The sequence below is a fragment of the Artemia franciscana genome, chromosome 7 (assembly GCF_032884065.1).
Source record: "Artemia franciscana chromosome 7, ASM3288406v1, whole genome shotgun sequence".
Classification (NCBI taxonomy): Eukaryota; Metazoa; Arthropoda; class Branchiopoda; order Anostraca; family Artemiidae; genus Artemia; species Artemia franciscana.
The window spans coordinates 18539078-18551170 of NC_088869.1; the positions used below are offsets into that span (position 1 = coordinate 18539078).

General features: G+C 35.1%; 1 protein-coding gene across 2 annotated transcripts in view; it reads right to left on the reverse strand.

Annotated features, from left to right (window-relative positions):
* The window catches only part of LOC136028935 (dol-P-Man:Man(7)GlcNAc(2)-PP-Dol alpha-1,6-mannosyltransferase-like), a 38425-nt gene extending 36477 nt beyond the window's left edge, over positions 1 to 1948 (reverse strand). The window contains exon 1 of one of the 2 annotated variants that reach the window (XM_065706916.1): positions 1770 to 1948. In XM_065706916.1, coding sequence (XP_065562988.1) covers positions 1770 to 1814 — 45 coding nt within the window. In that variant the 5' untranslated portion in view covers positions 1815 to 1948. The remainder of the gene's footprint in view (positions 1 to 1769) is intronic. The other variant, XM_065706917.1, reaches the window with a different exon arrangement.
* Between the last annotated feature and the right edge of the window lie 10145 nt (positions 1949 to 12093).

A 12093-nucleotide genomic window follows, 5' to 3' on the forward strand; every position in this document is an offset into this window, starting at 1 on the left:
ATTCGGGTGGTCCCCCTCTGGAATAGCCTATCCAAGCTGAGACTCCCCACTCCTTCAAGGCTGGAGTCAACAGGGACTGGGAGAGGGCTGAGTGGAGGCTGGACTTGGAAGCTAAGCCAACATAATTACATCACTCACCACCAGCAAGAACTACAGGAGGATCTACCACCTTATCTTGCTGGCAAATGTGATTTAAGGTAAGGTAATTTAAGGTAATTACTTACCGTAACCAATTCTTGTACTTAATGACTTAAACAATTCTTGCTTCACAATAAGTGGAATAATTGTGGTTAGAACATTTTGCTTAAGCATTGGTCAAGCAGATTTACAAAATGCACCTTTAGAAGCAGGATAGACTAAGTTGATTATTTAGCCTATGATAATTTTAAAGTAGGCTAGGCATATTTTTAGAACTTCTTCAGATACTCTTTGGAGTGTAACAATCACTCTTTCTTTTTTTCAGATTGGTATTATAAACCAACTTCCAATTTTATAGGTTACATCTTATTTTTAGCCTAGCCTTGGGCTATCTTTAGGTGTAGTCTTCAGCAAATTTACTAGCCAACTCTACCTCAAATTGATTGTTCCTGTAAATAAGTGATCATAGTAACAGCACTTCTAGACTGCTAAGATCCCCACAGCATATTACTACAGCACAGTTAAATGTCTTCAGTCCCATATTACCTAGCTAAGGTCACACCAACTGCACTGCTGCAGGACTGATTGTTATTTTTGGTAAAATTCTAGTTAATAGACTTCTTGCTATCTCAGAAAGGGTAGGTTAGGAAAATGAAACTTTTTTTCTGTAGAGTCATCCCTGAAAGTTTCATTCTCCTAACCTAAACCCTTTCTGAGATAGCAAGAAGTCAATTAACTAGAATTTTACCTTTTTGGTAAAATTTTTCTCTGTAGACTTTTTTTCTGTAGAGTCATCCCTGAAAGTTTCATTCTCCTAACCTAAACCCTTTCTGAGATAGCAAGAAGTCAATTAACTAGAATTTTACCAAAAAGGTAAAATTCTAGTTAATTGACTTCTTGCTATCTCAGAAAGGGTTTAGGTTAGGAAAATGAAACTTTTAGGGATGGGTCTACAGGCTAAAGTAGCCTATGTCCTGAGAAGGTATTTACCCACCTCTGCTCCTTCTCCCTCTAGAGGGTCCTGAAATTTGCCTGCATGACAGGTCTATACCTATTGAAGTTTTGACAAAACAACATTTTACCTTAATTTTCAGTTACTAGTTGCTTTTTCTCTGCATTTAGTTCTTAAAATGCAATTCCTGTTATTTGAGCTGAATTTTGAGCCATATTAATGTTTTTTTTTTTTTTAATTTAGGAAATATATTTGTATATCTTTAAAACCTTATAAAATGGATTTGAGCAAAGTTATGAAGCTGAAAACAATTTTGTTGTACTTCAATTAAGCAGAAGATCTATTTTGCAAGGTTTCATTTTTATAACACACATATTTTTAAAGGTCATCAAAGGTCAGGGCCTTCTACATGGAGAAGGAGTGGAGGTAGTTGCTTCAAAATACCTTCCTGGGACATACTTTAGTCTGTAGATTCATCCCTGAAAGTTTCACTTTCTTAACCTAAACCCTTTCTAAGAGAGCAAGAAGTCAATTAACTAGAATTTTACCTTATTTCTTCCTTGTTATTTGGAATTTTAAATATAGTTTGAAATAGGCTAGGTACATTATCAAAGGTTGCATTAGGCTAACCAAGTAACCTAGCCTCGTTTTTTCAATTGCAAACACAGACCTAGCCTACCTTGAGAAAATGCAGGTATTTCTTTAATCTTCCGCTTGAATCCATGACATGTATATTCTGACACAGCTTATAGGATAAGTATAGAACCAATTAAGCTAGTTTTCATTGGAGCTTTATCACTGATCTTCATCATTCTTTTCTTTAATTTTAACTGCCTTTCGTTTCACTGCCATCTCTTTTAATGTTTCCGCTTCGGATGCTTCGAAAATCGGTAAATTCGGTAGAAAATCGGTAGATGGCGTCACACTATCGGTAGAAAAATCGGTAGGGAATTTCTAGACATGCCCAAACCCTCTAAGTGCATGTTAAGCTCGCAAAATTGCTCGAAGTTCCTGATCAATTCAGAATTATACCATTCGACAACAGACTATTGACTTACGATTGATCATATGACGATTTAAAACAATGTTTTCTTTAAAACTGCAAAAGAGTAATGGGGCATTTTTTGATCTCGTTGTAATAGCGATGCAAATGTCGTTGCAAATGCAGCGTTTGCAGTGGTTCTTGTAAATCGCTAGTATACTAATATGGTATACTCTTGAGCTAGCGGCGATTCTAAAATGTTGCAAACGCGGCATTTGCAGTAGTTGCTGCAAATATGCAGTGCCTGTGAATCCGAATGCTCACATAAGGATTTTTATGTATTAATTAAATTGGCATTTGGTATTGATGCCTACGTGGGAACAAGATATGTTTTGACAGGAATATATTGCCTGACGCGCGTAAACACAGATGCTTAGCTAGACACGCATGAGAACGGGGCTTAAAAAATGCTCTTTCAATATCCTCAGTTATTATTGATGGAATCCTATTCTACTTAATCAGGTACTGTTCATCATAGTAAAGCACTTAAAATTGGACTTAAAACAACAAATCAGATACAGGATTCAAATGATTAAAGCAACTGATACGCAACTGCAAGCGAAGGAATCAAGCCTAGGATCACGTCGGTAGAATAGGATGATTGAATTCTAATCTACTTAATTAGGTACTTTTCATCACAATAAATAAATAAAGCACACTTTGGTCTTCAAACAACAATTCAGGAACAGCGGCAGTTTCAAATATCTAATGCAAATCAAAACAGAAACTTTTGCTCTTCCACCGTAGACATACATCACTAACATTTTGAAGCCTTAGCCTATGATCATATCAATACATACGTTGATTGAATTCTAATCTACTGAATTAGGTACTTTTCATCACAATAAATCAATAAAGTACATTTGGTCTTCCAAAGACAATTCAGGAACATTGGCAGTTTCAAATATCTAATGCAACACAAAACAGAAACTTTTGCTATTATAGACTAACTTTGATCACTCATATACACTCTTCAACGGTCGCAGATGCTCTTACTTCCTTTAGCCGTTTCTCTAGTTCATGATCAACTATCAGCGATGAAGAATGCATATTCAACCTCTTCGTCCCACATTTGGTACGCAAGATGGCAGATAAAGTCAGTGTCGACAATCTATTTCGTTTATCAGTATTCACCTCTTTTAAAGTGCTGAAAAGACGTTCTGCAACAACATTCGAGAAAGGCAATGAAAGGAAAAAGTAAATAACGTGCCTGAGATTTGCAAACCTTGGTCGACCACTTGGGGTAACAATGGACAAAACGAATCTCCAATATTCTACTGGTGACTGATACAGATCCTTAGGAACATCAACAGAGCTTTGTTCACGCCATTCCCAGTCAATGACAGCTCTAGGACATGTAGGAGGGAAATACTTAACTAGAAGTGGTGCGAGACTAGAAAGATTGAGCTTAGCAGCATTTGAAGGCTCTATAAGATAGGACATCTCATACAAATCATCATCAAATACGAACCTGGTTTTGATCTGTGCAACTGCTTCCTATTAAAATTCTCTTGCTGTGAGTTTTGCCTTCATCAGTTCATTGTGGTCCACCTTAGGGTCACGCTCTACAAGCTCTGAAATAGCGAGCTGGGCATTCAGCCCAAAATAAATATTTTGGATAGCTGCATAATAATTGTCATCATTTACATCAACATCTAGTGGATTCTTCAAACCATTTACATATTTTACCTCAAGAAAGTTCTTGGAGAGAGTTGCAACAAGTCTTTTTGTTTCTAATTTCAAAGTATGGAAAGGGGGGGGGGCTGTGATTGGAAAAGAGCAGGGGACAATATCATTTGATTGTCAATTTCTAAGAAGTCTTGTTAAGTTTTCAGTGAATTCACTCGTTTTGCACTATGACTGAAGTGGCTGTGAATATTTCGAATTAAGTCCTCAGAAGTTTTGGGAAGTTTCTTACATGTATATGATACAACGAGGTGGATCAAATGACATGCACACTTGACTATGAAGACCCATGGATGAGCTTTTTTTATAAGCCTTGCAATAGAGTTGTGGGGCCCCATAATCAAATTAGTTGCGTCGCTGCAGAAGCCTTTAAAATTGCGAACAGGAGCTCCATGTCTTACAAGACCATCCAAGCATTCCTTGAATTTAGAAAAAAATGTGCCTGCTGTGCCATGTACTCAATTAAGTCCAGCAAGTCAAATTCCATCTCAAGCTTTTTGTTGAAAAAAAAAACCAGCACAATTGCTTCGTTGTCCCGATATCGGTAGTCTCGTCGATTATGATCGAAAATGGTTTTTCTTTCAAAGTATCAGCTAGTTTGTCCTTGAAATAGGGTGCTAGACCTTGTCGCACCAAATTCGTAGGTTTCTGCTTGTCAAGTCTCAGTTTTTCAATCACATTTTTGTGGGGCAGGCTTTTCACAAGCAAAACCAAATCATCAACTACTGACAATGCAATGTCATTTTCAACAAGAAAAGTTACAAGCTTTGCTTCAGTCTGGCGCTATTCCTTGGCTACAGCCAACCTGCTTATATGTTTAGCTGTCTGTTCATGTTTTTTTTTAGCGCAACCTTAACCTTCTTTATAAGAAAGCTTTACCTCACAAACAGAACAAAATGCAAATTCATCATTTTCTCTCTTAATAAGCCAGTCTTTGAAAGATTCTTCTGTTTCCCACTCTTTCAAGTATTTCTGAGAATATTTGATTAGTCTCTTGCTTACTTTCATTTTAGTTGATTTGCCACATTTTCTTTTCTTTATTGATTTTCCTTGATCAGAAAAATGATCAGAAAAATCACCACCATCTTCTGATGATCACATCATTCTACCTGAAAAATAGCTTGTCAGACATGCAATAGGTCTATTTTATTTGCAGCTTTTTTGAAAACAGGAGAACCGAACCGAGACTGCACTAATGGTGTTTTATTTGATTTTGTTTTATCACTTGGTGCAGTTTCTAAAATGAGGTGATCCTTATCCAGAAAGGCAAGCATGTGGCAAGTCAGGGACCTTGTTCTAAGCCATGTAACTTACTATAAACATTTTAATAATTAATATAATTAGTTACTCAATTAACTACTCTCTTTTCATTTGATCTGAGATGGTTGAAAAAGAAAAAAAATCTATAAACTCCACCTTTTTTAAGTGAAATGAGGAAATTCAGTGTTGGTTCTTCTAATTCCCATTCATGATGTTTTATTTGAAGAGCAAAAGGGAATGAAGGAACCAGGTCAAATAAAATGGCAATAAGCAAAACAGAGAAACGGATGAGAAGAAAAGAGAAACAGTGCCAAACTAATCAGGTCTCAGATAAAACAGGCCTTTATTTTAAAATGAGTGAACTTGCATGTACAGGGTTTCAATGTGATGTTTACCTTCAGTGATACTTGGTGGATGATCATGAACAGTATTTTCCCTGAGTGGATATCCAGAGAAAAGTTTTGGGTCTTTAAGTGCTATAAACTACTAAATGTTTATAGCACTAGTTGTTAATTGATATAATCAGGATATTTGCTCCACTTGCCTTTAATTTTAGATGATTGAAAGATATGTCAATAATGGTGCACGTTTGAGATAACCACGATTTCATACCTATTAAAGGAATTGCTTTAACATTACTTTAACAATATTCAAATTCTGGAATCCCTAAGCGCTAAGTTGTGGCTCCGGGATTTCGCTAAATAGCGCTGTTCGTAGTCACACCTATTATGTCCAATTAAAAAGAAAAAAAAATCGCCAAAAATCGGTAGATAATCGGTATTTCGGTAGGCTTGAAATTTATTCGGTAGAAAATTCCGAAAATCGGAAGATCTACCGATAAATTGGTAGAAGTGGAAACACTGATCTCTTTGTTCTGTGTTGCAAAATAAAATCAGCACTGTTCAAGGGTGGTAATAAGAGTGATCCATCTAACTATCGGCCGATTTCCCTACTGCCTGTTTTCTCCAAGTGATTTGAGAAACCTATGCAGAAACAACTTCTTAGCTTCCTGGAAGCTAAGAAATTTCTGCATAAGTACCAATTTGGTTTCCACTCTAAGAACACAACGGAACACGCTTATGCAATTTTATTAAATTTCCTTCATAGTGCCCTTGAATCTGGTAAAATAACCGCTGCTATTTTTCTTGATGTAAAAAAGGTGTTCGACAGTTTAACTCATTGTATTCTTCTGGGTAAGCTATCCCATATAGGTATAAGAGTATCAACTTTAACATAGTTTGAATATCACCTTCATGAAAGAAAAATTTCGTTTAATCCGGATTATCGACTGATTTCACTACTGTCTGTTTTCTCAATGGTATTTGAGAAACTTATGCAGAAATAACTTCTTAGCTTTCTGGGAGCTAAGAAATTTCTGCATAAGCACAAATTGGATTTCCGCTCTAAGAACACAAAGGAACACGCTTGTGCAATTTTATTAAGTTTCATTCATAGTGCCCTTGAATCTGGTAGAATGTCCGTTGCTATTTTTCTTGATGTAAAAAAGGCGTTCGACAGTTAAACTCATTGTTTTCTTCTGGGTAAGCTATCCTATACAGATATCCCATATATCCCATGATAAGAGGATCAGCTTTAACATGGTTTGAATCTCACCTTCATGAAAGAAAAATTTCGTTTAATCCAGATTATCGACTGATTTCACTACTGTCTGTTTTCTCAAAGGTATTTGAGAAACTTATGTAGAAATATTTTCTTAGCTTTCTGGGAGCGAAGAAATTTCTGCATAAGCACAAATTGGATTTCCGCTCTAAGAACACAACTGAACACGCTTATGCAATTTTATTAAACTTCATTCATAGTGCCCTTGAATCTGGTAAAGTACCCGCTGCTATTTTTCTTGATGTAAAAAGGCGTTCGACAGTATAACTCATCGTATTCTTTTGGGTAAGCTTTTCCACACTAGTATAAGAGGATCAGCTTTAACATGGTTTGAATCTCACCCTCATGAAAGATAAATTTCGTTTAATCGGGATATTCTACTGTCTTTTAATATTGATTTTGGTGTGCCACAAGGTTCCGTCCTTGGGCCAACACTGTTCTTAATCTATATAAATGATATTTATAATGCTGTTTCTAATAATTTTCCTAGCGTTTGCTGCAATCTGTGTTACAGCAACAAATTTCATCCTCCGAATGCTGATGAGACTAATAATAATGAAATTTTAGTGGCTTTTGCTGATGATAGTAACGTCACCTGCGCAGAGCGGAAAGAGTTGGCATTGAGAGCCAAACTTGAAATTCTTATGGAAAAAATATACTTGTTGTTTGACACCAACTTGTTTGCTCTAAATGTATTGAAATCATACTTTCTAATATTTTCGTGGACGAAACAGATATGTCTATCGTTTACTGTACTTCAGACATCTAATGGGCCATTATGTCAACCCGAGGAAAGATATGTGAGATTTCTTAATGTTTTATTGGATGGAAATCTGTCTTTCAAGATGCATATTGAGGTGATCAGAGCAAAACTTTCGCGTAATCTGGGCGTCATTCATAAGTTACTGTAATTTACTGACTTACTGTAACACTATTTGGATGTCAACATTTCCTTCTCTGCTGCACCACATGAAAGCAATCCAACAGAAAGCTGCTGTAATTATTAAAAAAAATTGCATTTTCAACACGACCTCCTAACTACAGGCACTTTATATACTATGTCTTGTGCAACTCTTATTTTTAAGTTCCTCCATGGTGAGTTGCTTAGGTGCTTTGAAACTTTTTTCCAAGGTTTTGTGCAAGATAAAAATTTGTATACGCTTCGAAATAGAAACTACATGCAAATTCCGAAAACGGTCAGGTCTGATTTTAATCCTTCTGTCGCTTGTCCTAAGGCATGGAACACACTCCCGGATGAAATCCGTGGCAATCACTCGTTCGTTACTTTTAAAACTCAGCTTAAGAATTTTCTTACATTAAAATATAGAATGGATATTTAAAGTTTTATTATGAAATTGATTAGTTTAATTTCAATTTATTTGTAATTGTTTGATTTATTACTGTTATTACAGGGGCTTGGATGGTAGCTGTTTTTGCCCTATGCACTGGATGGGGTCAAATGATCGATAGGTTTTAAATGTGGGGATAGATAAAGGATAGGTGTCTTCTCTTGTTGCTTGAGTTTTTTGTATTATTGCATTAATTGAATTCTTTTGTTCATTTGTTCTAAGTTTAGTGTTATTTACCTTCCATACTATGGGCCATGGAGCCTTATGGAGACCATTGGAATAGTGCTCTTGTAAATATTTTTGTTGTAATAATAAAATGAACTAAACTGAAAGGATTTAAGTACTGGCTAGATAAGGGTAACATTGTTAGCCAGACGCAAGGAGGATGCCCGAAAGGCTGTTTAACAACAGACGGTGTATTTATGCTCAAAACTCTGATAGGAAAATACTGAAGGAGAAAGGTAAGTTTTATGTTGCCTTTGTTGACAGTGAAAATGCACTTGATATTACTGCTAGGCTTATTTTATTCTGTTACCTTGTTTAGTAGTGCTAACTAGGTATTTTATTAAAATGTTAAATAATATGTTTAAGATTACTTTTTCTGCGGTTATTTTTGCCAAACAAGTCAAAGTGACTTTCTATGGCTGATACTACAACGAACGGGTTTCCCTAACAAGTACTACCACCTGTTTAAGACGCTCTATACTGGTAAAAAAATTCTTCTGTCACTTAACCAGCATTCATCGTATCAGGGCACACTGATGAAGTTGTCAAGTCTTTGACTTACCCTGGATCTGCCGTAGCGGATAACGATTCAATTGAAATGGAAGTCCAGTCACGCATCGCTAAAGCTGTGTCTATTATGACTGTGTCGATTATGACATTCCATGTGGTCAAAGCCTATTATCAGCCAAAAAACAAAAATTGTAAATCTACAACATCACCGTAACGCAAGTCCTTCTATACGGTTCTGAAACAAAGCCAGCTGCTGTTTTTGTTTGTGGTGCCATAGTTGTCATCCAAAAAAAATTCTGACACTAACGCATCAGACCCCCAACTCTTGTCAGCTCGCCGTAAGAGCCCTATGGTGGTTTGGCCACGTAATTCGCCTGCTAGCAGAAGCACCCGCCAGAATACTTTTCAATTTTGATCCTCCTGAACATAGCTGGAAGCACCCCCGTGGAAGACCCCAGTTCAGATTGAGGGACAGCCTTACCCATGTCTTCTCCTTGACCTCCAAGAAGCAGTCATACTTGTGCAGGACCGTTCGGAATGGAGGTGAAGAGTCACATCTCTCTCTTTACATTGAACCACCAGCAGGAGCTTTAAATCTAGTCAAGTAAAATCTAGACAAGTAAAGTCTAGTCAAGACACGATGTGCACACAGACTATTCAAATAGTGTGTCTGTATTATCACAGGAGTGGCTTGGGAAAGTCGATTTGAATTTTTCAAAGAATTCTTTGTGGCCGAACGGACGTCAAATTTTAACTTAGAGTATATAATTTGACCCAAAATTCCAAAAAAAAAGTTCCATGTATCTTACACAAAATTTATTTTTTTACATTATATGGCTCTACTACATTATCTAAATGAATATTTTCTAAAAGTAGACTGAAAGCTTTAACAATAATCATTATTTCGTTTTTCTTCATATCAGATAAAAAGGTGTTACTATTTTACTCAAATTTTAATTGAAATAGGTAATCCAAAAAAATAGTTTTTCAATAAGAAAGAAAGAAGAAATTACTTACACCCTGAATTACAAAAGGAGATGAGATATATCAACATCATTTCCGCATTTTTACCATTTTTGCTTATCTATCGTAATAATAGAATAACCAATATACATGCTGCTTTGAATAGCAACAAACTGTAGGATATTTTCTAATTTCTAAAAAAGACATAAAAAAACAAAAAAAAAAAACACGCAAAGTGGTGAGTGTATGATACCTTAAATAAAGGAAAATAGTCTCAACAGAAGAAATAGCAATGGATTCCACGCCAAAGTGCACTAAAAAATCAAAAACTTTCAGATTAGTGCTTGCAAATATCAATTTTATCTTCCATATGATTTTGGATTATCGTAAAATTTTACAGAGTTCAAAAAGTTCATAAAAGAACAGTTTAATAAGAAAATAGGTCAGAGACTTGTGTACTTTTACTACTGAAGAAAACAAGCTAATTTTGGTTTCTCTTTCCGAGCAAGTTTGAAGTGTATAAAAAGTTTAAATTAAATAAACTTTAGGAAAATTAAATACAAATCTGCTCTGTTAGCAAAGCCAAAAAATCTATTTAGTTTATCAAACAAAAGATTATTAAAATGATTTCAACCTGTATATGATCGGAATTAATTTGGCCAAGGTTTTAGTATGATTTCTAAAGAAAAATATTTCGTTAGAATGTCGTATGAGTAGGCAGTTTGGACAAACACAATAATCTGTAGCATGTAACTCTAGACTTGTTTAAAAACAGCAACTATATTTTATTAGATGTGAGTTTCTTCGGTTCTTAATTTTATTTTTTTGGCATAAAAAATTTTGTCTTTTCTCAATATTTTATCTATAGGCTATTTTGTTCAAGCTAATTTTTTCCTTTTTATTTTCTATCCCTTTTCACGGTGATAAGGGTTTTCGGATGTTAAAAGAAATATTCGGACTTTTTTTTATTATATGCATAAAACAATTTTTTATTTCGGAGTTTGCAGTCATATTAAAAGTTTTATCCATCTTCAGTATATCTCATTTTAACCATAAAGGTAAAGGCAGTGAGATCTACGTGACTGCTTAGGTACTATATCAACAAACCTGTCTGGGATCTTAATTTTATAGCATAGTTCAGGTTCTTTTGTTTCTATTAAATGAGGGTCCTAATCAAAGAAAACATCTTGTGTTTAACATTTAATAGTTACAGTACACTTGCAATAAAGGGTGGAGTCTACATAAGGTTTTCCTTTGTTATAAAAAAAAGAATGTACCAGAAACTGGCAGTGGCGTCGTTTTCGGGGGGGGGGGCAAGGGAATTACTCCCAATAATTTAAAAATTATTATACAGTCAATACCACTTGAATAAACAGACATGGAGCCCTCTTGCCCTCTTTTAAAAATGCTTGAAATTCGCTCCTGGAAACTGACATGATATTTTGTTTCCAATGAAGAAAATATTTATTATTTTTATTCTGGTGATGTTGTGTAGTGAAGGCAGTTAAAGCCTCATTAGCAAGCAAGAGAGCCAAACCGTTTTACTGGATATCGTTTTGACTAGAGATACGCTAAGTCCCTGTAACATTGCCGTACCCTAAAGTATTTAGTTGTTGCATATAGCTTTAGAAAATATAAATTATTCCCTGTAGCTGGCAGGTAGTTTTTTCCAGGAAAATGAATGAATTATTATGAATTTACAAAATAAAAATATGTTTTTATATTTTTAAACGATCTATGGTTTAACTTATGCCACAAAGCTAGGCTTAAAATATAAATTATCCACTTGGGAGATTGGAGAAGAAATTTATTTAAATCTTGTTGTGAATGCACCAGATCTAGCTTGTAGAAGTGGTACTTAACAGAATGCACTTCTCAGACCAGTGAATAAAAACAACGAAAAAAGGTAAAATATATGTTAAGCAGTTAAATAATAGAAGCAGAGCGACGAAAAAAAAATTGAGTTTCTTTGCGGCACAAACTCATGCAAAATAATTTTCCTTTCGAGATGATTTGTCCTCAGAGAGATCTTCTTGACCTGAATGCAAAAAGTGCAACTAAGCTTACTTTTTCTTTGGACCATATACAAGATATGAAGTTTACCCATGCTTCTATACTTTACTTTCAAAGCCTAAAAGCCAAATACTTATGTACTTAAGTGCAATCGTATGGAACTTTTACTGCTGAAACTTACATACCGAGTACTTGGTAGGCATAACAAAATAATTCTCGAGAATTTGATCTATCACAGGTTAAATTTTTAGCGCAGAATTTTACATAAAATAAGCTCTATTTCTTTTATATTTATGGTTGCATTCTATGCTATTCTGCCATCTATTTTGGTTTTT